We start from the raw sequence: 23,328 nt of genomic DNA, 5'->3' as shown, positions 1-23,328 counted from the left end.
ACAGACTCTCAGATTTAGTAAACAATCTAACGCTTACTGGTTAAAGGGGGTGGGAGGGGATAAATTTGGGAGTTTGTGACAAAGCAGCTAAGGGAAATACAATGAAACAAAGAAAGTGTCTTCAACAAATGGAGCTGGAATCACTGTATATCCATGAACCTAGACAGAGACCTTACACATCACAAAAACTAACTCAGAATGGATCACAGACCTAAATGTAAGATGCAAAACTATAAAACTCCTAGAAGATAACATAGGAGAACCCCTAGATGACACTGGGTATGGTAATGCCTTTTTAGATACAACACCAAAGACAGCCCATGAAAGTAATAATTAATAAGCTGGACTTCATTAGAATTAAAAATGTCTGCGAAAGACAATATCAAGAGAATGGGAAGAGAAGTCACAGACTGGGAGCAAATATTTGCAACAGACACATCTGATAAAGGGCTATTATCCAGAATATACAAAGAAGACTTAAAACTCAACAATTAAAGAAAAAAACAGAAAACAACAACAGAAAACTTGATTAAAAATGAGCCAAAGACCTTAATAGACATCTCGGCAAAGAAGATACACAGATGGTAAATAAGTGTGTAAAAAGCTACTCCACATCATGCCACCAGGGAAATGCAAATTAAAACAACAACGGGCTACCACCACATACCTCTTAGGATGGTCAAAATTCTGAACTCTGACAACAAAGTCTGACAAGGATGTGGAGCAACAGGGACTCTCACAACATTGTTAGTGGAAATACAATGAGGTACAGCCACTTTGGAAGACAGTTTGGTGGTTTCTCACAAAAACTAAATATACTTTTACCATACAATCCAGCAATCACACTCCTTGGTATTTACCCAAAGGAATTGAAAACTTATGTTCACACAAAAACCTGCATGCAGATGTTTATAGCAGCTTTATTCATAATTGCCAAAATTTGGAAGTAAACCAAGATGTCCTTCAGTAGGTAAATGAATAAATAAACTGTGGTACATCCAGACAATAGAATATTATTCAGCATTAAAAAGAAATGAGCTATCAAGTCATGAAAAGATATGAAGTGCTTATTACTGAGTGAATTAAGCCAATCTGGAAAGGTTATATGCTATATGATTTCAGCATGTGACATTCTGGAAAATGCAACACTATGGAGACAGTAAAACAAGAATAATATCAGTGGTTGAAAAGGTGTAGCAGGGATAGAGATGAATAGGTAGAGATTATTGTCAGGGCAGTGAAAATACTCTGTATGATACTATAATGATGAATAGACATCATTATAATTTGTCCAAACCCGTAGAATGTACGCCACCAAGAGTGAACTGTAAGGTAAACTATGGACTTGGGGGAACTGTGATGTGTCAGTGTAGGTTCATTCTTGGTAAAAAAAAAAAAAATTACTTTCTTGTGGGTGATATTGGTAATGGGGAAGGCAAGGAATGTATAGGGGCAGGAGGTATCTGGGAAATCTCTGTAGCTTCCTCTTAATTTTGTTGTAAACCCAAAACTGCTCTTAAAAAATAAAATATTTTTTAAAGGGTCAAATGGATGAAAAACAGCATCACGGACAATGCAGGACATCAGCTTTCAGCACCCACCTGAACAAGATGTCAAGGTCGCCAGGACTGCTGCAGAAATGTGTCAGCTCTGATGCCCATTAGCATACGAGGAACGGTGCACACACACGTGTGTGTGTGCTCACGGATATGCACAGATGGCCTCATGGGTGGCAGAGTAGTTTCTTTATACGTTAAATTATTGTTGAAGGCTCCTCTTGTTGTCTCTGCCACAAAGCCCTTTCAAGTAGATCTTTTCTTGAGAAAGTAACCACTACCAATAGGCTTCCTCCCACTTCATGACATGAAATATTATTCTTAACGTGAGCCCCATCCAAGCATCAGAAACAGTTAACTCTTGGTTCTTTAGGCATAGATTTACCCCTTGGATATTATTATTTGCAACAAATATTTAATGCCAAATTTAGAGGGCCCCCCCCCAATTCAGTCACTACATTTTTATCCCCAACAGGTCAATGTTTGCCTCAAGAATGGTAACTAGTTAAATTTTTATTAGCCCAAGAGAAACCACAAGGATAGCTTCCTTGCTCCTCAACCCCCTCATCAAAAGCCACAGAGCAATCTGAAGCCAAATATGTTTGATTTTTGAATTACCCCTTTTCTTAAATATGTATCGCTTTCCATTGTGAGTAATGAACAATTGACCTTCAGGATGTCTGAGATAGGTATTAGCCTCAGCCTCCATCTCTTAAGTCTCTGAATGACTTGACCTTAAACATTTACCATTCTCCCACTTACAAAATGAGGAAACCCACCTCTTGCTTACTCTGTCCTCCAAGTTGTCCTGTCAAAAAGAGTAGAAACCCTGAACTCTTTAGAGCCCTGCATTAATCTATGTCATCTTTAGCATTGATTTGGGGAGTAATAGACTTAATCCATCAATGAAACATTTTCTCCACCCCGTTTCATCATATACACTCACATCCCCCCTCCCCACGACAACAAAAGACACAGAATAATCTAAACCTCTTCTTATCAATAGTGAAATACTTTATATAATCACTATACAAATTTATTTAGGAACAGAGAGATTCCTTTGAATCTCAACATTTTCTTGGATATGCAGTCTTAAAAAAAAGTTACCATTTCTGGAATGGCTTCATGTTACATGTCTACACACTGGCCCACAAAGAAGGAGACTCAAGAGAAACTGTTCCCGCAGAAGTCAACAAGGATTCCCAGCCCGTGTGGGAACTCCCGTGGAAGCTAGCACGGTATTTCACACTTTGGTATTTTTTCCTTTCTTTTTTGTTAAAGAAGATAAAATATTACAGAGACGTTTTCAAAATTCACACCTGAGTTGAACATTTTGCTGGAAAATTCCACATTAAGGAGAGAAGAACATAATACAAAAACAGGAAAGGGCTATCCATAGGAATTTTGCCAGCATAATCGTTGTCTGTTTGCTTTTGTGTTCTTCCTTCTGCACGAGGAGAAGGGAGAGAGGACAAGAGAAGGAGAAACACAAGGAAGGAGAGAAGGGACAAGTTTTGTTCCTAAACTCTGGGGCAGATGGAGCAGAGGAATGTGCCCAGAGGACTGAGGAAGGCTCAGCCTTCTGCAAAGAGGCGGGAACTTGGAGAACGCAATCACCAATAGAGTTGGTTCTAGGAAAGGGGGCGGGGCTAAAGAGAAAATGGAGTGAAATGAAGATTCAGTCAGAAAACCACTAAACAGAGAAAAACACCAAGGCTTTGGTGGAGACATCAGATTTAAATCTTTTCACAGAGTCCAGAATCAGTTCAAAGATCGTGACTAAGTTCAGAGTCCAAACCATTATCTCCCCTCTGGTAGTTTGGCACTAGGCAAATGGCTGTGCCCAGAATGAGCTGAAGATGCACTGGTGAACAGTGGCGAGAGGTCCTTTCTCTGAAGGACCACTGCCGCAGTGAAGCCGTCTGAAATAGTAAGGATTAGACGATAAGGGCACAGGCAAGGAAGGTAAAAATGGTAAACTCCTTGGAGGGGCGTGCGTTTCAAGAAAGAGCACAGGATCCCCAAAGGGTTCAGTCACAGTTTGGATCCCCAAAGGCTCTTGTTCCTGAAGAAGGCGAGAGTTTGGGCTCATTGATAGTGGGGATTCTCTTCCATCTCCTGAAAGCAATCTGTCCGTACAGAGAAGGCATGACTCCCTTCCTTCCAGTGGGGAATACAGGGCCAGGCGGAATAGGAGAGACTTTTTGGTCTCAGTGGAGGTAGGTGGGATGATTCCATCGGTACCAAGATCTAGACGGAAGAAAGAAACAAGTCAGTCGGACAGCTTCTAGCGATGAGGGAGGATGGGAAAGGGCAGTGAGTGTTAGCAGGTATGTCTAGGGTTTCTTTCTGGGGTGATGAAAATGTTCCGGAATGAGACGATGGTGACAGTTGCACAACCTTGTGAAATACCAAAATGCACTGACTTGTACACTTTAAAATGGTCAATTTTGTGGAATGTAAATTATATCTCAAAACAATTATTAAAAATGTACATTATATGGCTTTCTCTCTTTTTTTGATGAGGAGGTTGAGAAGCTGTGCAGTAACTGGCCCAGAAGAGCAGACTGCCTAGCTGAATGGTCTGGGTTTGAACAAGCGGATTCATTTCTAACAAGTTCAGGTCTTTAACCAACCACCTAACTTTCAAATCTCTGTTTTGTTCTGAATGGGGGAAGACTCTCTCAAGGCATCCGCACTGCAAACACTTTTTAGAGTAGATTCTTTGGTTTGTAAATCAAGGCTCCAGAGGCTGCTTTTCCCATTGGACCCCAGGTGGGAGCACCCCTTCCCTCTCTCAGGGTGTCAGTCATGCTGGAAGCTCGGGCTCACAGTGGATCACCCTGAGAATAGGAGAACCGGCATGGAGGGGAGTTCTCCTAAACCCAGTGAAGGACCTGGCTCTTTCTAACAGGAGTGTTTGGAAATTTCCACCCTCCCAGTGAGGATGGAAATTTTGGCTTTGTTGACATCAGTTCCTTGCCAGAACTGCTCACTGGCTGCAGCTTCTCTTTTAAATCCCACTCCCTAGGGATAGAGTCCAGTCTGGCTCTGCACCCTGTCCCTTCCCTGCCACCCCAGTCCCCTTTTCCAACCCTGGGACAAGCTTTCTTTCCCAAGATATTGACGCAGACGCAGCTTCTCAATGCCCCTCGGGCCTGCTGGGGTGTCATTGTGTTCTCCCCTCCACCTTACCCTGAAGAGTTAAAACTGGAGGAGGAGTTCATGGCTGCTTTGGAGTTATTTTGAGATGCAGTGGGGCTGCTGGCGTGGAGTCCTGCGCCAGGAGACGAAGGCCTGCTGTTGTTCCCAGGGGAACAGGATGACGTTACTGAGAACCAGGAGCGGCAAAAACAAGGGGGAAACAATGAGGCTGGGTCCTGGGACCTCGTGACATTCGGGCATGTCTCCCCCAAGGGGTCTCATCCTCTCCCCACCCCCCACCATCTGCCCACCTCCTACCATATTAGCATCAGCACCCAGCCCCAGAGGGGGGCCCTCCTCATAAATGTTCTCCTCAGCCCAGGCCCTGGAGAGTGGCATGGCTGGTTCTGCAAGTCCAAAACTTGCCAAATGCAGGAAGGACAGATGCCAAAATCATCCTACTCCAGGACACACCCTGGGCTGGGCATATGCAACCCCAGACCAAGAGGCAGGGTGAGAAAAAGAACAAGAAGCCTCGGAACGGAAAAGAGGAGGAGAGAAAGAAAAGTGCACAGGGAGAAAAAGAGAAGCTGAGAGCACAGTTAGGTTTTGCCAGCCTCTCTGGTGTTCCCATCTCCAAGTACATGGTCTTCCAGAAAGAGCACAACCAGGAGTGGGGAGTCCCAGGCCGTTCACTCAGCAGCTCTGTGGCCTGTGGCAACTTGCTTCACTTCTCTGAAACTCCTTTTTGACCTCTGTAATATGGCAGCTTTGGATTAAACTGAACGCCTGTATTTGGGTTTCCCAAACAGCGTTCCGTGGGTAAGGTGACATACATTTCACCATCCAAGCTAGGGTGCTTTGAAAGGTGGAAGACAGTGGTATTGACAATTATGTCAGGACAAGAGGCAGACACTGGGACTGTCCTGGGCGAACCCAGACATACAGTCACCCTATCCAGTCCTTTGAAATGCTGTAGGTACTTTTTGGAAAAATAGAGTGCTGTAAAAACTTAGTCTGGAAGACCTTTCCTTCCACACAGCTCATTTGTATGTATAATGCATTTGAGGGCTGAGAAGTGTGGCAATTAAAACAAAACAAAAACAAACGCTTGTTCAAACTTTGCTTACTTGGCATTTCCCAAACTGAGTTGATCATGGAAGCCTTTTTCTCTTAGCACAGATTTTAATATCCTTTGAAATCCATTTTGGGAATGCTGACTTAGGTAGGTACCCTTCAGTTCTCATATTCCATTATTTAAAAGAATTCTGATATTATTCAGAAACCTCCTTTTTAGAGCTTACCTGTTCCAGGCATGGTGCTGTGGACGGGAGGGACAGAGAGGGGGCCCAGAGACCCAGAGGGAGACACCTGAAAGGCAACAGAAGCTTGTAAATATCTGCTTCCGCCTTCTTCTCCAATCTCTGGTGCTTCTCCCAGGATGCTGGGCCCCAGACTCTGCAGAGACCAGGGCTCAGCTTCCTGGATGACTTCCTACCCCCAAACCTACACTCCGTGCCCTGTTTCATAGGCAGGCCTCTGGACCACATACAGCATCCAGCTCCAGCCTTGCCCTGCTCCCACAGCTCCCTGCTGCTGACACCAGGCCCTGCCCTCCTCACTGTGTGTCCCCTGGCAAGGTCTCTCCGGCACGGCCAGGTGGAAGCTGCCTTGCTCGAGTGCCCTGGCGATGAGAGGAGCGTGCCTCCAGGGCCCTGCTGCGGCTGACACTGCTGGTTGCTTGCCTATTTTCCAGTCCCCCCCCTTAAAAGACTCCTGCTCTTGCTCAGGGCAGCAGGGAGCCAACCCTCATCACCCTGGTTCAGGATTCCCATCCCGATGCATGAGTGGACCCTCCCCTCTCCAGAGGTAACTGGAGGAGATGAACTTCGGTCTCTGAAGCTTTTCTTCTTGCCCTGGAAACCTCACAGCATCATCGACCCTGAGTTTGGAAGGGGCCTAAGATAATTTAGTTTAGCCTCCCACATGGTTCAGGAATCTGTCCCTCAGTATTACTATCCTAGCACAACCGGGAACAAGATGTAATGGAAAGAATGGACACTGGGGCCCAGCAGATGTGGGGGTGAGGCCTGGCTCCACCACTATCTGTGTGACTTGGACAAGTGACCTAACCCTGCTGAGACTGGGTTTTCTCATCCGTAAAATAGCAGTAATACCTCCTTCATATTTTCTTTTAATTAAGATTTAATGAGATAACGTCCACAAAGCTTCCAACTCAGTGCCTGGCAAAGAGCGCCAGGCTTGTTAAATACCAGTTCCCTTCCTTCCTGCAGGAAGCTGTCAACCCCTGCGTGGCTCTAGAAGCTGTTTACTTCTTCATTTGAGCTGAACTCTGCATATTTCCCGCACCCACCCACCTCCCCATTCTCCTCATCCTGACCTGGGACACTCAGATCCACTTTTTCAAAGGACATTGAAAGGAAGTCCTGCTCAGGGAGCTGTGATCGGCTACACCTTCCCTCCCCAGCCTGGAACATCCCATCCCGACAGGATGCAGCATGTACTCATTTCCTAATTCATCAGCAATGGTTCTGCTGCTTTCATTACCTGCCCATTTACAAGGAGCTTCCTCAGTAGGCTGGGGGCCCACGAAGGGTGGAGACAGGTGCGGGGCAGCATGGTAGGAGATGTTATCAATAATCTCCCTCCCTCTTCTACTCCACCCCTCCCGGCTGCCACACCCCAAGAAATCTGTTGTTGTTTTAAAATAAATATTTAGTCACTGTCACCAGCTTCTTCTGTTTCCTTCTAGAGACAGGCTATCTATACATAAGCAGACGCAGATACGGTTCCCCTCCCTTTAAATGTTTTATATAAATGGTAGCATTCTGTCCACACTGGTCAGAAAAAACTATGTCCTAGTCCCAAAGAGACTGCCCCAGTGAGATGGAGAAGGCAGGATCAGAACATTTTCACTAGCCTTTCCTTCAGGACGTCTCAAGTATTAATGTGATTATTTATTTAGCGTCTTTCTCCCCAACTAGGCTGTAGATTTCATCAGGACAGAGTGATGCCCGTGTGGTCCACTGTGGTGTCCTCAGTGTCTACTACAGTGTCTGGAACTTTGCAGGTGCTCAGTACACATGTGTTGAATGTATGATGAGAACGAATGACACACTTTCATGGCTCCTCCGTGCCTCCCACCACTTTCCTCCAGGATGTTGGCGTCCTGGGTTGGGACTGAACCAAACTGATAACCTAACTCGCATCTATTCTAAACAAAGCCTCATCTTTAAAGATTCCAACTCTCTTATGACATAGTTCAGTTTCCTTAATGTGGCCTACAACGCCCTACATGATCCAGCCCCCGCCTACCAATCCCAGTCCAGCCTCTTCATTCACACACTGTAACTTCCCCCGTCCCATTCCAGCCCTCTGGGCTTCCTCTCCCACCCATCCCAACTGCAGGGCCTTTCTACACACTGTTTCCTCTGCATAGAATATTCTTCCCAACTCTCTCTCCCCCACCCACCAACTCAGACTTTCCCCCCATCCATGTCTACTCTTTCTTCTGCTGTCAGTTACAGCACCCTTCCTCAGAGAAGCCCCTGACACCCTGGACTAGGTTAGGTCCCTCAAATACCCATACATCTTCTCTGCAGGCTTCATCACAAATTGCATTTGTTTAATGTCTGTTTCCTTCACTGGACTGAAAGCAGGGATCACAAGGATCCTGTGCACCACCGTGTCCCAGTGCCAAACAGTGGATGTTCAATAAAGATTTAAGAAAGGAATGACTATCACGTTGCCCCAGCTACAAATTTTCAATGGTTCCTCATAGCTTTCAGGGTAATTAGCACCCAGGGCCCACCATGAGCTAGCTCTCATCAGCCTCTCTGTCCTAGTCCTAAACCCTTAGCTCCAGCTGGACCAAAATGCTTGTGATTCTCCCAATGCATCATGTTGTTTTGTAATTCCATGCCTCTCACAGACTGTTCCTTCTGCCTGCTATGCTGTTCTTTTTGGTAACTCCTAATCTGTTCCCAACACAAATTAGGGGGTCAACCCTCCCACACCCCATTCTGATTTGGTGTCTTTCATCTGTGTTCCCACAGCACTCTGGCAGGGCTCCTCATATATGCTTCAACCCTCACACTTACTTCACTGCAATCTCTTGCCATCTCTGGTTCCTCCTTCTCAGTTTCTTCCCTTGGTCCTCTTCCTTTGCCCATCCCTCAAATGCTGGTGTTCCCAGGGTTGAGATCTAGACTTTCCTCTTTGCTTCCTCTGTACAAACTCCATAGGTGAGCTCCTCCTTATTTAGGATCCTTCATGCATATGACTCCCCAATCCGTCTCTATCCTGGCCTTCCTTCCTGACCTCCAGACCCATTATTCCAAGTGCCTAGGGAAATCCCACAGGCCTCCCTGTATATTATAATGATGCAAAGAACTGAAGTCATCACTTTTTCCTACTCCTCAATGAGGCCCTCCCCCTGTCTGATTGATCCATCAATGGTACCACCACCTACTCAATCAGCCCAGCCTGAATGCTGAGTCATCCCAGAGTATTCCCTTTCCTTTATCGCTCTCCCTGCCCCAACCCAATTTTCAGTTCACTGAGACCTAAGAATTCTACTGTCTAATTATCTCCTCTCTCTCATCCCCCTCATTCTTACCAAATGGGTTTGCTTCACCCCTCTTCATGTCTCTGCTGGATAAATGCAGTCACATCTCCCTGAAACCAAATCTTGTGCCTCTCAAATCACCCTTTATAACTGCAGTTGGAGTGATCATTCTAAAAAGCAAGTCTGACAGTGCCAATGCCCTGCTTCAAATCCTTCAGCGACTCCCCACGCCTTCACGCTCCTTAGCACTGCACACAATCCCTTTGGTCTGGCCCTTGCTGAACTATCCAGCCTTGCCTTTCAACATTCCTCCACATGGAAGCACCTGCAGTTCCATGAATGTGCCCTGTTCTCCCTGCTCCACACTGCTGTTCTCCTGCTGCCCCTTTGTGGGAACCACCCCCCCCCCCCCAATTATTTGCCTCTTCACTCCTTGTCTTTTTAGACTCAGCTCAGGTATTAATTATCTCCTCGGGGAAGCCTTCCATAACCACCACCTCCCAAGGTGTTGTTAGCTGCTACTCCTAAGTTCTAGAGCAATCATCATGTTGTTTATCATTTGTTTATTTGTCTGTCTCCTCTGCTAGGCAGTAAGATCCTCTGGGACAGGGGACAAATATTACTTCTTGCCTCCCCAGGACTCGGCACAAAGACCAATATGTTGTGGATGGCCAATGAATGTTTGGTGAAGGAACAAACAATAGCATAGTTTTATGAAATAAGTATGCCCCACCCAAGACAAGGCTGAATTTCACCCATCCTTAAGTGCTAAAATACACGAGGACACACCACTATCCCTAACTCCACTGACCTTCAACCATCACCATCCCCAGCAATGGAGAAGAAACTTCTCATGCCCACCTTCCTGGCAGACCTCTCCCCTGGATGGAGAGGATACCTCCTGCACTCCAGACTTCCCAGTCTGCCTGAACTTCAAGTTATTCCCAGCCCTGACTTCTCCCCTGGACGCCAGAATGACAGATACAACTGTCTACGTGACGCTTCCTCTTGGATGCCTAGGAGGTAAGTCTAACTTAATATGACCAGCTCCAAGTTCTTAGTATATTTTCCCCCCTCAAACCTGTTCCTCCTGCAGATTTCATCATCTCAAAAAATGGCAGCCCCTTCCAACCAGTTGCTGAGGTTAGAACACTTGAAGTCATCTTGGCCTCATTTCTCATACTCCTTATCTGAGCTAACGGCACATCTTGTAGGCTCCATGGTTGAAATACATTCAGAATCAAACCACTTCTCCTCATCCACCAAGGCTACCACCTTAGCCCAAGTGGCTACCACTCTCAGCCTGATTACTGTCATTCTCGCAGCTGATAACCTGCCTCTACACTGATTATTCTCCATACAGCAGCCCATGTCAGCCAGCTCAGGCTTCTCTGCCAGAAACCTCCAGCAGTTTCTTATTTCACTCAGACTAAAAGACGAGGTCCTTTCAATGGCCACCAAGACCTTGGTGAATGGCTCCCTGTTTTCTCTGACTTACTCTCCCACTTCTTGCCTCCTTCCTTGCTCTGCCCTGGCTACACTGGTTTCCTTGCTGTACGTCAAACCTCTTGTTGCCTGGTCCCTCTACCTGGAACACTCTTTCCCCCAGATATTTCATTCCCTTGAAATATTTAGAACTTTGCTCAAATGTCACCTTATTTGAGAGGTCTTCTCTCACCCCTCTATTAAAAGAGCATCTCCCTGAATCACTTTGCTGTACACCTGAAACTAACACAAAATTGTAAATTAACTATACTTCAATTAAAAAAAAGAAAAAGAAAAAAATGGGCAAAAGGTCTGAACAGACACATCACCAAACCTACACATAGATGGGAAAACTCTTTGCCCTCCAGGCTTTATCTCCCCCGGTGCTTGGCAGGCAGCTTGGCTTCTGGCCACTCACCAGCCGGGAACTGTACATGGGTGATTTGATGGGCGTGGCCACCGGGCAGTTGATTCGCTTCTCCTTTTGGCGTCGGTTGCAGAACCAGACCCTCACCACCTCCTTCTCCATGGACAACTGCTCTGCAATCATGGAGATCTCCTCTGAGCTGGGCTTGGGGTTCTACAGAAAGCGAAGGGGTAGAGTCGTCAGGAGGAGGAGGAAACAGGATCAAGAATTGCTGGTGGGGGACAGATGACCCAAGGAAGCAGGACAGAACGACAGATGGATGGAAAGCTTTAGAATTTGACCTAGGATGGAGTGCTGTCTTTAGCACTTCTTCTGTGGCCTTGGGAAACTTTCTGAACCTCTCTGAGCCTCAGTCTTAACGTCTATGAAAGGAGAGTAATAATGCCAACCATATAGGGATTACTGAGAATATTAAATGAGAAAATGTGTGTCAACTGCAACGCACAGGCCCTGACACAGAGGAGAGGCTTTTCTCCCACTCCTCCAGAAGTTCTGAGAAGAGGAGCCCAGTGCTGAGTGATGTGGGGCAGGCAGACTCCCCAGATCCCATGCTCTGCCCTGTTCTTTCCTCATCACCTGACAACCTTTTCTCATGTCATTTCTTCCTGTCTATATCAAAATGGGAAATGATAAAGTTAAAACAAGGGGACCCATCAGGACTACAGAGGGGAGATACATATATATATACCTATATATACTATTCAAATATATATTCATCACTCCCTTGTTTTGACCCTTCCCACCCCAACCCAGTCTGTGATCTTAGCCCCTTTCTCTCCCTTCTACACCCTCCCTTACTCTTGCTGCTCTAAGAGACTTAATTGGAAGGAAAAGCCAGCTCTTGTCATCCTGCCAGCAGGATGGAGCTATCAAATCCTGAGTCAGAGGCACTGGACGATCTGCTAGAGGGGCAGATTGTCCTGGAGGCCTGGGGCCTGCAAGGGGAACTAGGCCACCAGCCCATCCTTTGGGATCTCTGTGGTGCGGATGGAAGCTCTGGAGGCTGGTACCTAAGGGATCCTGATTAGAAGCTGCTCAGACCACACCTGTTTATCTCTCATCTCTCCCCCAGCTCCCAAGGGGCACATAGCTGGTCTTCTTAGCTTCCGCATCCTGACTCAAGAATATGCTTTTGCTGCAAGTTCAAAAAAAATGTACATATGTAATATGATCACAAGTATTTAGATGTGCATAGAAGAAGGAATAGAAGGTACATATTTAGATGGCATTTGACGGTGGACGTTTTTCCTACTTGCCTGTGTTTTCCAAATTGTTTGCAATGAGCATTTGTTACATTTACAGTTTGAAAAGCACAAAACAATGCAAAAAAAAAAAAAAAAAAAAAAAAAGAACTTACATACAATGTCCTGGGTTTGCTCCCTTTATCTCAGCTGGACACAGAGATACGCTCTCTTCTGGGACTCTATACCCTATTCTTTAAATCTCCCTGCGGGAGGGACAATGGGCCCCAAATAGATGTCAGGGCAAGAAGGGTCAGAGGGGGAGGAAATTGCTGGAACCCAGCCTTTCACTCAGACACCTGGGCGCCTAGAGAGGGAATGGGTCTCTGCTTTCTACCCTTTCCCAGGGCAGGTGTATGGTGCCAAGGGGCCTGTGTGCACCTGCTCACCCACCTGTGCAAGTCGGCCCACCCGCTCCCACCCAAAGGAGCCACTCACATCTTGAAATCTTTTCTCCAGAGTCAGGCGGATGTTGGTCTCGATGCTGGTCCGCTTCTTCCTCTTCCTCCCAAACACTTCACTGAGGGTGGGGTAAGAGCTGGGGGTGCTCACCGAGGGGTCTGACGGAGAGGATTCTGCGGGGAGGTGAGAGAGCAGGGGAGGCTCAGAGAAGGGAAGGCAACCGGCTCAGGCTCTGCCTTGTCGGACCTGAGGTCCAATGGCCCTTCCCAGTGGGCTCTGCAGTGGCGTTGTCAGGACCAGCCCCCTCCCCGCCGCAGGGGAGCCAGGACAGACCAGGAATCCTGCTTCTCCTCGTTGCTCTGGGCAAAGGTCCTCCACGCCTCCCACAGCAGTGCCTCCAGTGTTTGCGGTCATGGTTCAGGGACACCCAGACATCAGCGGCATGTGTGGGTGTGAGGGGGTGCAGGCAGAGCTCCTACAAGCAACACTCATGAGTCTGTCTTTTACAAGTATGCCTGGATGTGAGTAACGAGGAAAAGGGGAACTGGTGTTCTGAGCTAAAAGCGATGACACTTGGGGGCCAAATGTTGGTGTAGAAGCCACTTCCTTTTCCATGTTAGTGTCGGAGCTGACACTGTCAGATGGATAGGCAGGGATGACCCTCAGGAAGGATTCAGGCACAGATAGGGGACCGCACTAGAAATGATCTGAAATGTCCTTTCCCAAAGACTCGAAGACTCTCTGATCATACTTTTCACTTCAGCGCTCCAGTAAAAGCTGCCTAAGGGACAGTCGGCTGAGGGGAGCTTCCTCTCCCCTCCCGTGTTTCTACATGGAGGGACTTCCCAGAGAGACACACCCTTGACTGCCCGCCCCCTCTTCCCTCCTTCTCCACAGTAACCACTAACCCACTTGTATCTCCTGACTAGAGCCCAGCCCTGGCCCTGGCTCTGCTCCCTCCCTCTCCACCTAGACCAGTGGTTCTCCACCAGGGGCGATTCTGTACTCCCACCACTCCTCCAGGGGACATTTGGCAGTATCTGGAGACATTTTTGCATGTCTCAACAGGGGACAAGTACTACCAGCATTAAGTGGGTAGAGACCGAGGATGCTGCTAAAATCCTGCAAGTCATAGGCCCTCCACCTTCAACAAAGCATCGTCTGGCCCAGGACACGGAGAACACCGTGGCTGAGAAAGCCTGTTCCGTGCTTTTCCATGACACCAAACTCCTTCACTCATTATTCCAAATGTTTTGCCCTTGGCTTTGCCCCTTGACCTCCTGGCCAGGCCACCACTCCTGACTGAATCCTCCTGCAGACCCCACTCGTGCTGTAAGCCCTTCCAGCCAGCCTAGCTCACAGTAATTCCCTGCCCTCTGAAAACGTCCTCAAGAATTAGCCAGATAAAGACCTCGTGTTGTGCCTGTGACTGCTCCTTCCGGCCAGGAGACCCTAGAGAACCCACTTTCCTATCCCCTTTACCTAGATCTAGTCTAGACAGCTACCTGGGTACTCGGGTTTGCTTTGCAGACCCAACCTTGTCTCTGGCGAGCTGTCCAAAGGTCTGGGCTGGGTGGGTCTGGCGTAAGCTACGGAAAGGGGAAGGTCTTCATGGCCACGGCATAAAGCCATGTCCTCCATGGTGTTATCAGTAGTGGAGCTGATATTCTCGTCTCCACTTGCTTGTCTCCTGTGTCTTATTCTCAGTGGGTTCCAGTCTCAGGAGGAGAAGAAAGGGGGTTATGTGTTGACAGCCTAAAGCCCCAACACAGACAGGTCACCAGCCCCTTCCCTGCAGACCCTCCACCCTTGTGTCGCTGAGGCCCACCTGCATCATTCAGCCACTTCTCCAGCAGTGGCTTCAGCTTGCACATGTTCTTGAAGCTCAGATTGAGGGCCTCAAATCTTGAGATGGTCGTCTGGCTGAAGTCATTGCCATAGAGCTTTCCCATCGCCAGCCCCACGTCCCCCTGCGTGTAGGGGTGGAGAGGGAGGAACTTGAGAGGCAGGCTCCTTCTCTTCTTTGTCCACATCCCCCACCACCCTAGCATCTATCACACACCCAGCGATCCTTTGAGCACCTGACCATCACCCTGGCTCCCGTCCTGGTTTTTTCTCTCTAAGATGGAGCATTGGTTTCTTTCTCTCCCTGGACTCTGCATGGGCTCTGAGTGTGCCCATGTGCCTAGCGCCTCGCCTGGTTCTCATTCCTCTCCTCTCTGCCAGCAGTGTCCCTGGTCTCCCTACCAATGGCAACTGTACCTTATCCTCAGGGACCACAGGAACACGATGAGCTTGCCCCAAACACAGTCAATCTTAGCTTACTCTTGAAACTTACACTTGGGATTCCCAGTCTCTACTCACTCAACCTGATCTCTTCCATCTCCTGGCCCCAAACCAGACCTGTGTGAAGCCCAGCTTAATGCGCCGCTGCTTGAAGGTCTTGGCAAACTTCTCCAGCTCCTCCAGGTCGCTGGGCTCATCCGCCCCTCCAGAGCTGGGGAGGTGCTTGGGCACTGGGAGATGCTGGGACGCTTCCAGATGGGGTTCTAAAGAGGATCCTGGCAGCCCAGGGCGCCCAACTGCCTGAGAAGGGACACACCAGGGAAATCCACAAACAGTCAACAGATCAAATGGCAATTTCTGATATTTTGTACCAATAGGCCCACTTAGAGGATGACAGATTGGATACATTGGGTTCCTATTATTTCAATGGTGTGGAAGTGGAAATTGGATTTTCTATGAAGGGACTAGACAATAGCTAGAACAGCTAGGGTAGAAACAGTAGGAGTGTGGGACAGGGAGGTGGTGGCCTCTCTGGGTTTTAGTCTATGACTCACTGTTTGACTCTGAGCAGGTAACTTCCTCCTTTCGTTTTCCACCATAAAAGGAGCTAGCAGGCTTGTTTACAAAGATCCCCAAAACAAATTCCAGAATGGGATGAGGAAAAGGTTGTTTGTCTTGTCTGTTCTTTTCCACAAAGCAAAGTAGCTGAGGTGTTCAACGGGCATTAACTGAAGATAGCAGATGACATCTGAGGCTCACTACATTCATAGAATTTCCATAAAATTCCAGACTCTGTGACTGCCACTTTACTTTCTAAACCGTCGTTTTCCTTCATGTGAGCATTTTGTCTTTTTTCAATAATCAAAGCTATTCCAGTGCTACCTAAGCTCACCTTGATCTCATTTGTGGTTGTCAGGAGATAGTCTTTCTTTAGTTTATTTTCATAGGGAAACAGACCCTTCCACCTAGGATCCCCGTTGTGCCCATTTGGGGTCAGGAGTAACTCCAGCTCGTCCACAAAGAAGGAATGGAACCCAGGCTTGGGGTCCTAATGGACACTGTGTCTGGTGCAGGGGCCGCTGCTCAGGTGGATAATGTGACCTAAGTCCACCTCCTCTCTCCTTCCCAGTTTTCTCTTTTCCTAGCCTGGGGTTAACTTTATTCCCCTCTTCCAAGATACTCAGGGTTACCATTCAGACAGGCAGCCTCATGATGACCAGGGAGGAGTTAGAGACTCTTTTTCCCCAGTGGAAGGTCTTTTAGAACAGAAGGAGTTGAAACCATTAGGATTTGATCCTGTTTGGTGGGGAGTGGGTAGCACAGACCAGCCCCTTAGGACAAAGCCTCCGTCCTCTCTGAGGCTTCCTTTCACGAATCCTTTTGCTCTTGTGTCTGACAAATATTTATTGGATTCTTTGCTAGCCATTCTCCCTCCCCACTTCACATTCAATCAGGTGGCACACTGCATTGAGTTAACCTCCCCAAACATCCCTCAGTCACCCCCTCCTACCTATCCTCATTGCCACAACCCTAAGCCAGTCCCTTTACTGCTGCCCACAATGATCTCAATACCCTTCTGAACAGTCTCTCTGCTTCTAGCCTTGCCCGGGCTCTCATGTTATAAGACGCGAGAGTTGATCTTCAGCTCTAAGATCTCTTCCAGGTCTCAGTCTATGAGGATGAGACTCTGAGGAGAGCAGTCAGGAGGAAGTCCAGGAGCTCAGGACTCTGGCGTCCCCATTTCTAACAGCCACTAGATGGCACCCTCCCCTTTTCCAGACGCCTTCAGTGGCCTCTCTAGCCCTGTAAAGCCAGGGTCCTTGGTGGTCCGTGGGGATCTTAGCACAGAGAAGGGACATTTGGATGCCTGTAGTCATTCCCAGCTCTCCTACACATCCGTTTCTGCAGAGCCAGCTCATGCAGCGATGCAGGTTATTAACTGCATGGAGGGCACCGAGATGAGGGGAGGGGCAGCAGCTACAATACAGCTCCTGCTGCTCTGGTCAAGCCACAGTCTCTGGCAAGAGGCCACGTCTGGCCAGAAGAAGAGGTGCCTTTTTTTCTAATTGGCAAACAGGTGCTGTGTGGCACCCTGGGGCTCTGCAAAACTCTGCTAATGGCCCTCTTGCAGACCTCAGTCCTCCTGACCTGCACATGTGTCCCTGCAGAAGGCAGTCTAGAAGAGTGGTTCTTGAGAGAGGCCCAGAGAGACCCTGGCTTTGAGTTCTTGGGACAGCAGGCCTATTGGACGGTGGTCTCCAACTTAGGGCTTGAGAGCACCTGGGCAGGGCTGGTGGTCACCATGGCATCCCTGGAAAGTTGGCTGACCCCTGGTTCTAAGAAGAGTGATGCTAGGGTCTGATCAGGGCTGGAATACTCAGAGTGCCTGCATTACAGAGCAGGCTAGCCCAGGAGCTGGAATCTCTGGGTTCTAATTCTGGCTCCACCGCTGGTACTGGGTCAGTCATTTCCCCTGGCTGTGTTTGAATTTCCCCATGTGCCAACAGGGATAATCCTCTGCTATCCCCTCCTCCCAGAGCAGTAGGCCCACCACTGAGAAGGTGGGAAGAAACCAAGGAGGCGGGAGAAACCAAGGAGCTTAACTCCATCAAGAGCGGAGACATTCCTAGAGGAGACAGGAAGAACATGGGTGTTTACCTGGGACGTCAAGCCAGGCCCAGTCTGCGGGAGGAGGAGCGAGTTTTGCTGCTGTGGAAAGGGGAGAAGATTTGGCTGCAGACCTGGGTGAAAGGGGAGGAACAAAGGAACAAACAAATAAAATCCAGGCCAGCTGAAAGACATGCTCTAGAGCTTTGGAGCCACGATACCTGCCCCCCCCCCCCAATCAGGTCCCTCCAACCCACTTCGAGCCCTGTAGAGAGGCCCCCACGGGCACTGGCAGGATTGCCACACAGAGGTGGAGGTGAAACAGACACTGAGACAAACAGGTGTAAACACCGGTCCCCAGACCAGTCCTTCCGCTTGCCCGCCTGCCTGGAGTGGTGCAAAGACTGAGGAGGGTCAGGGCAGCTTGCTCTGGGATCTGATAACTGGGGCTGAAGAAATCCAAGAGGGAAGGAGATATGGGGTGACTCCTAAGAATTCAAGCTGGAGCTGAGGGTTTCCGTTTTGCCTGCAGAAGTAGCTGGGATGGCTACAAAGGCCTTGCCAAATCTTCAGGGAGATCAGATCAAGGAGATGGTGCCATTCAGCTCCAAAGGGCAGTGGACAGGTGCTGGGGGCTCTGGCAGAACCCGGACATTTTACACTTGGGAGGAAGGGTGGAGAGAGAAGGGAGGAGCGGGGGCCAAGTCTCTGGAAACTCGAGCTGGTGGTATGGACTATATTTGCTTGTTGCGCTGCCTCAGGACCGCTTTCTCCATCCCTCTCCAGGAAAACTGCCCTTGAAGGGCTCTGCCTGGTTGGTGGTCGTGACAGTGGCCCCGCTCTGGGAAGAGCCACAGCCAGGAATTCTCCCTGTCACTGCAGGAATGGGGCCATCACACTACCAGAGCAGACAAGGGGGCAGGTCACCCCAACCACGTGGCACAGAGCAGCACCCCGGGGTCTCTGTTGTCCCTAAGCTGTTCTGGGTCACTGATGTGCAGCCCCTACTGATGCTGTCATGCTCCTCAGTCTAAAACAGCCAAGGCTTAATTTTTCCTCATTAAAGTACATAGGCAAGAAAGCTCTGTCAGGAGCCCTGTACCGGGAGTCAGAGGCTTCAGCACTAATAGTAATTGAACGTTCGCACTGCATTTTGAAATGGACAAAAGCCCTTCGCATGCATGATTTCCAATAACCCTCGGTAACCTTGTGAGGTAGAATTTCACAATAATTCCATTTTTAGGGAGAAAACCTCAGAGAGATTAGATAAGTTTTCCAAAGACACCCAGCCAGTATGTGACTTTTTTTTTTCTTAGCCAATGAGTTTTTCTGATTCCAAACATTAAACTGTTTTTCTCCCCCGTGTGTCATACACTGACCTCATCAGTTATATGCCTGGGCCATTTTCACATCACCAACTTTTTAAAAAGAAACAGAATGAACTGTTATCTTCCCTTTCTCACCCCAGGAATATGCTATATATTGTGTAGCTAACGTAGATGCTTAAAGGTTCACATATGTTCTCATTCATCATCATCATAACACTCCAGGGTGCCTTGGAAGCTACGGATAACTATAATTTGGGCAGGTGCGAAGGACAGAAGGCAGAGCTGCCTTTTATTTAGATTCTGGATTTCCGAAGTGTCTACTTGGGATGTGTATGATGGTGAGAGGCTTCTATTTCCCGCATCATTTTCAGCCCGAGTTGGTGGAGAGGCAGCGCTTCTAGGTGAACCCAGGCGCTGAGAATGTGGGTTTTTGACAGTCACGGAACTTTCTAGTAGGTCACTGGAGACATAATGTGACCACCTACTACGCAAGGTTATTTTGAAAGATGTCAGGAAAATCACTCAGAAGAGCTCCCGGCATATCACGCTCAAGAAATGTTAGCTCTTGTTATGAGTATTGTAATCTGCTCTTGGCTGAGGAGATCTTCTCCGGTAGTAACGTCCCCGCTAAAGAAAACCTGAAAACCCTCTCCACGGCCTGTGGGTGGCACTGCCACTCTACCCAAGTAGAATTCCAGGCAAGCTTCCCCAGGTTAAAAGTCTGAATCCGCATTCTCGTCCCGGGAAGGTTTCCAAGGAACTGGGACTTCTCTGGACTACATTTCCCAAGGAGCCTCTCCTTCCTTGTTCTGCCCCAGGCCCTGCCTCCCTGGCAGCACCTTCTGTCTCAACTGATAATGGCTTTGAGGAAGATGGGAGAGGGAAGCAGAGGAGGCTCAGCCCGCAGGGGCAGGACCAGGTCCTGCCCCTGGGCCCTGAGGTGGACAAGCTGCTCATAATACCAGAGGGTGAGCCACTCACCCACGCCCCACACTTGGGTCCCAGCATGCAGGGCAACACTTTTCTGCACTCGGTCTAGCTGGAAAGCCCCAGGGTTCTTACCTTGCTGCCCAGGTTGGGTCTGAGATAGCAGGAACTGGGAAACAGACTGGAGGTGTCCCGGAACCAGCACGAGCTGCTGGAGTGGATGGAGGGAAGGCACGTCCTGTCCAGAGAGGGGCAGGGAAGGGGGAAATACGTACATCACAGAATTTACAAGCCGGGAATTGAAGCTCCATCTGCCCGCTGCCCATCTGTCCCATGGAGCTCCGGACTCTGAGAGTTTGCTGCAGGGACCTTGCCCTGAGCCTCTGGGTATCCCTGGGTACCCCTGGCACACAGTAGCTGCCGCATGAATGCTGGTGGTGTTACTGCTCCTGCACTCAGCCAAGCGTGCCTTGCAACCTGTTGTCACTTAAACCTTGCCTTGATATTTAGCATTCGTGTGTGTCAGTCCTGTCTCCCAACTAGTCTGTAAATGCCCCAAGGGCACAGACTGAATATTACCCATCTCTTAGAGGTTTACCCTAGAAATGACATGCAATCTTAATTGCCCAATTAAAAAAAAGCTCATGTCACTTGATTATGCTAAAAGCCATGTCCTAGCCATTTCCTGGGCCTGAACCTTTCCTGGAAGAAGGGGCAAGTTACTGGTTTTTAATAAAACCAATCTGGTTAAACAGAAAGTCCATTTCCCCTGGGTTCCTACCACTAGTCCCCCAAAGGGTAATATCACTCTCAATACTTGAGGGACCTGGGAATCCTCTGTGATCTAGATTCCCAGGGTTCTGGGACCCCACAGGGCTGTACACAAAGAAAAGGCTTGGTAAACCCTCGGTGAACAAAGAAGTGAAGAAATAATGCATTCCAGAGAAGGCTCTTTCTTGCCCGGGGAATCCAGACCAAGAAAAGGGCTCTCTGCGTGGACACCGGCCCTCAGACATCTGTTGTTACTGTTCCGGGTGCCTCTTTATTCCCCCCCCCAGCACTCCGTTCTAGTTTGGCAAAACCTTGGGGCAGGAGAGTGGGCTCACTGAGGACAGAAACGCTGTAACTGCAGCGGAGCAGTCATCACGGGGCTCCCCTGTACGTGGCTGGAATACGCCAGCCTGTGAGCTGCTAGCGCCATCATTTTGGCACGACTGGCTCCTTTTTCTCCCAGAGAGGTAGAGGATGATTCTGTAACCCCCACCGCAGGACTCTGAGTCTCTTTTTCACAGTCCCTGCAGGGGATTCTTTAGCCCAATGTGGAGTCACTGAGACCTAGGTCTAGAGTCAAGCATTTTGCAGGAGGCTTGACCTAAACTCACTGGCCCACTGAGACTAGTGGGGCTCCCTGACGCGGGATGGCATTTACCCCAGACATTTGGTTCCCAGGCATCATGGCAGGTCCTTGACTCAGGTGGCATGGCCGATGAGAAAGGGTCTGCTGCAGGGAGTCACTGAGGTCCTCAGTTTTAATCTGTGAACGGAGGCAGGAGGAGAGCATTAGTTCTGAGTCATCCCAGGCAGACAGGGACGGAAACTCGGGGAGGACCGAGGCGGGAATGAGTGACAAGCCCAGGGTGTAGAAGAACTAGCTCCGTGCCTGCTGGGCTGCAGCTTGACTTCCCTGCCTGCGGTGCCCTTCGGGCCAGGGCAGCTTGCGAGAGACAGAGGTGAGAGGTGCTCTGGAGCAACCATCTTCAAGATGGGGACTCCACCTGGATCCCTAGTTCCCGAACACCATTCCTGGGCCTGTGCTGGTACATAGCGCAGTCTATGCTCTTCCTCATTGAAATCCAAAAAGATAAGGATATTGTAGTGACTTTAAACATTTCTTTGAAATTCTGAGGTGATGGTCTTTTTTTCTTGTGTGTGGGGGGGCAGTGGTGTGTTAGAATTTCTTTTATAAAATGATGGTGATCTTAAATGATATTTTCAAAACTCCCCAGCTCACAAAGTAAAAATAAAATTGTCAACCCTTTACCAATCTCTCTTATATTCTGTTTTTGTTTTGTTTTGTTTTGTTTTAATTTTCCTGGACCACGAAATCCCAAAGTCTGGGAACCAGCTTCACCTCCATCTTCCTTGTTTTCCTCACTTCTCTGTCCTCTGGGTGCTGAGCTGCCTTTGCAGCTGGCCTCTTTGCCCGTGTGGCTTGGGTGACAGTCCTCGCCTATCTTCCTACAGGCGGGGACGTGTCTTCTCCACAGTCACTGCTGTAACTGCAGCCTGAGGGGCCTGTGGTGGTTTCTAAACTCTCTCCAGCTTCTACCACCCTCCAGTGACAGCACCAGCCACCCACCTGTGGGTTTTGCAGGTGTCCAAGGGCAGGGCAGGAAGCATTACTTGTGCCCACCCCTCCTCCCACCCTGAGAACAACAACCCTCCTGCAGCTTTTCAGGAAGTCCATTGTGGGGGAGGGGGGAGTAGGGACTATGCAAGTGACTTTGAATTCCTATAATATGGCAGGAAGCATGGGATCTAGACCACACCTTATTAAAAACCAGTGGGGAGCCCTCTGATGGAAACTCATGGCCATAGGGACCCTGGTTTAAACCATTTTCTTGGTCTATATGACATCCTAGAATTACTCCTGTCTGCGTTAGTCTAACCCAGTTAAAAGTTCTGACTAACAGCACTACAAATGCTTAATCACTGTGGAAAAATGGTTCTTTGCGTAACTAAAGAAAGTGTTCTCTTGGGGAGTTAGGAAGATTCTGTCGAGTGACAGAGAAAGAGGAGGGAGCAAATGTCCTAAATGCCTTGTACCCACGCGTGTTACTTGAGTAAAACACACAAATACAGTCCATCTCCCCATCCTCTGGTGGGGAAATACACAAGGATCCAGTGAGAAAAACAGTGAACAGGGAGCTAGAACTCGTTTCCAGTCCTAACTCTGACTCTAAATTGTGATGTAACCTTGAGCAATCATTTTATCTCTATGAGACTTGGTTTCCCCAGCTGTTACATGATGCTGCATGATTTCTCTCCCTTTCAACCCTAAAGTGGAATTATAAATTCCAGCTCCATAGTGCATTGGGCAGACTTGGCTAGTCCAGGTTGCTGCGGAGTTCTTAGATAAGGCAGATCTAAACAGCACCAGGAAGTCCTGGTGGCACCAAAACTGGGAAGAGGACACTTCTTTTAGGGACAATCTTTACAAATCACTCCTCTCTTCTCTCACCTAAGTAGACAATTCTGGAGGAAGGGAGGGTGATGGGGGTAGCATGGTGAGGGGCAGAGAGTTAGACATTCTGAAAACTTGAAAGGTATTGCCACC

General features: G+C 48.5%; 1 protein-coding gene across 1 annotated transcript in view; it reads right to left on the bottom strand.

Moving 5' to 3' along the window:
- Positions 1-2,031: 2,031 nt before the first annotated feature.
- Positions 2,032-23,328, bottom strand: part of POU2F3 (POU class 2 homeobox 3) — a 69,070-nt gene continuing 47,773 nt past the window's right edge. Inside the window, exons 4-13 of the mRNA XM_064482151.1 lie at positions 21,421-21,525; positions 20,127-20,229; positions 17,788-17,870; positions 15,247-15,429; positions 14,672-14,813; positions 12,880-13,016; positions 11,192-11,353; positions 6,005-6,071; positions 4,752-4,887; positions 2,032-3,806 (exon numbers count right to left, since the gene is read on the bottom strand). Coding sequence (XP_064338221.1) covers positions 3,767-3,806; positions 4,752-4,887; positions 6,005-6,071; positions 11,192-11,353; positions 12,880-13,016; positions 14,672-14,813; positions 15,247-15,429; positions 17,788-17,870; positions 20,127-20,229; positions 21,421-21,525 — 1,158 coding nt within the window. The 3' untranslated portion in view covers positions 2,032-3,766. The remainder of the gene's footprint in view (positions 3,807-4,751; positions 4,888-6,004; positions 6,072-11,191; positions 11,354-12,879; positions 13,017-14,671; positions 14,814-15,246; positions 15,430-17,787; positions 17,871-20,126; positions 20,230-21,420; positions 21,526-23,328) is intronic.

The sequence above is a fragment of the Camelus dromedarius genome, chromosome 34, assembly GCF_036321535.1.
Source record: "Camelus dromedarius isolate mCamDro1 chromosome 34, mCamDro1.pat, whole genome shotgun sequence".
In the NCBI taxonomy this organism is placed as follows: domain Eukaryota; kingdom Metazoa; phylum Chordata; class Mammalia; order Artiodactyla; family Camelidae; genus Camelus; species Camelus dromedarius.
This window is presented reverse-complemented; position numbering and strand designations above follow the sequence as displayed.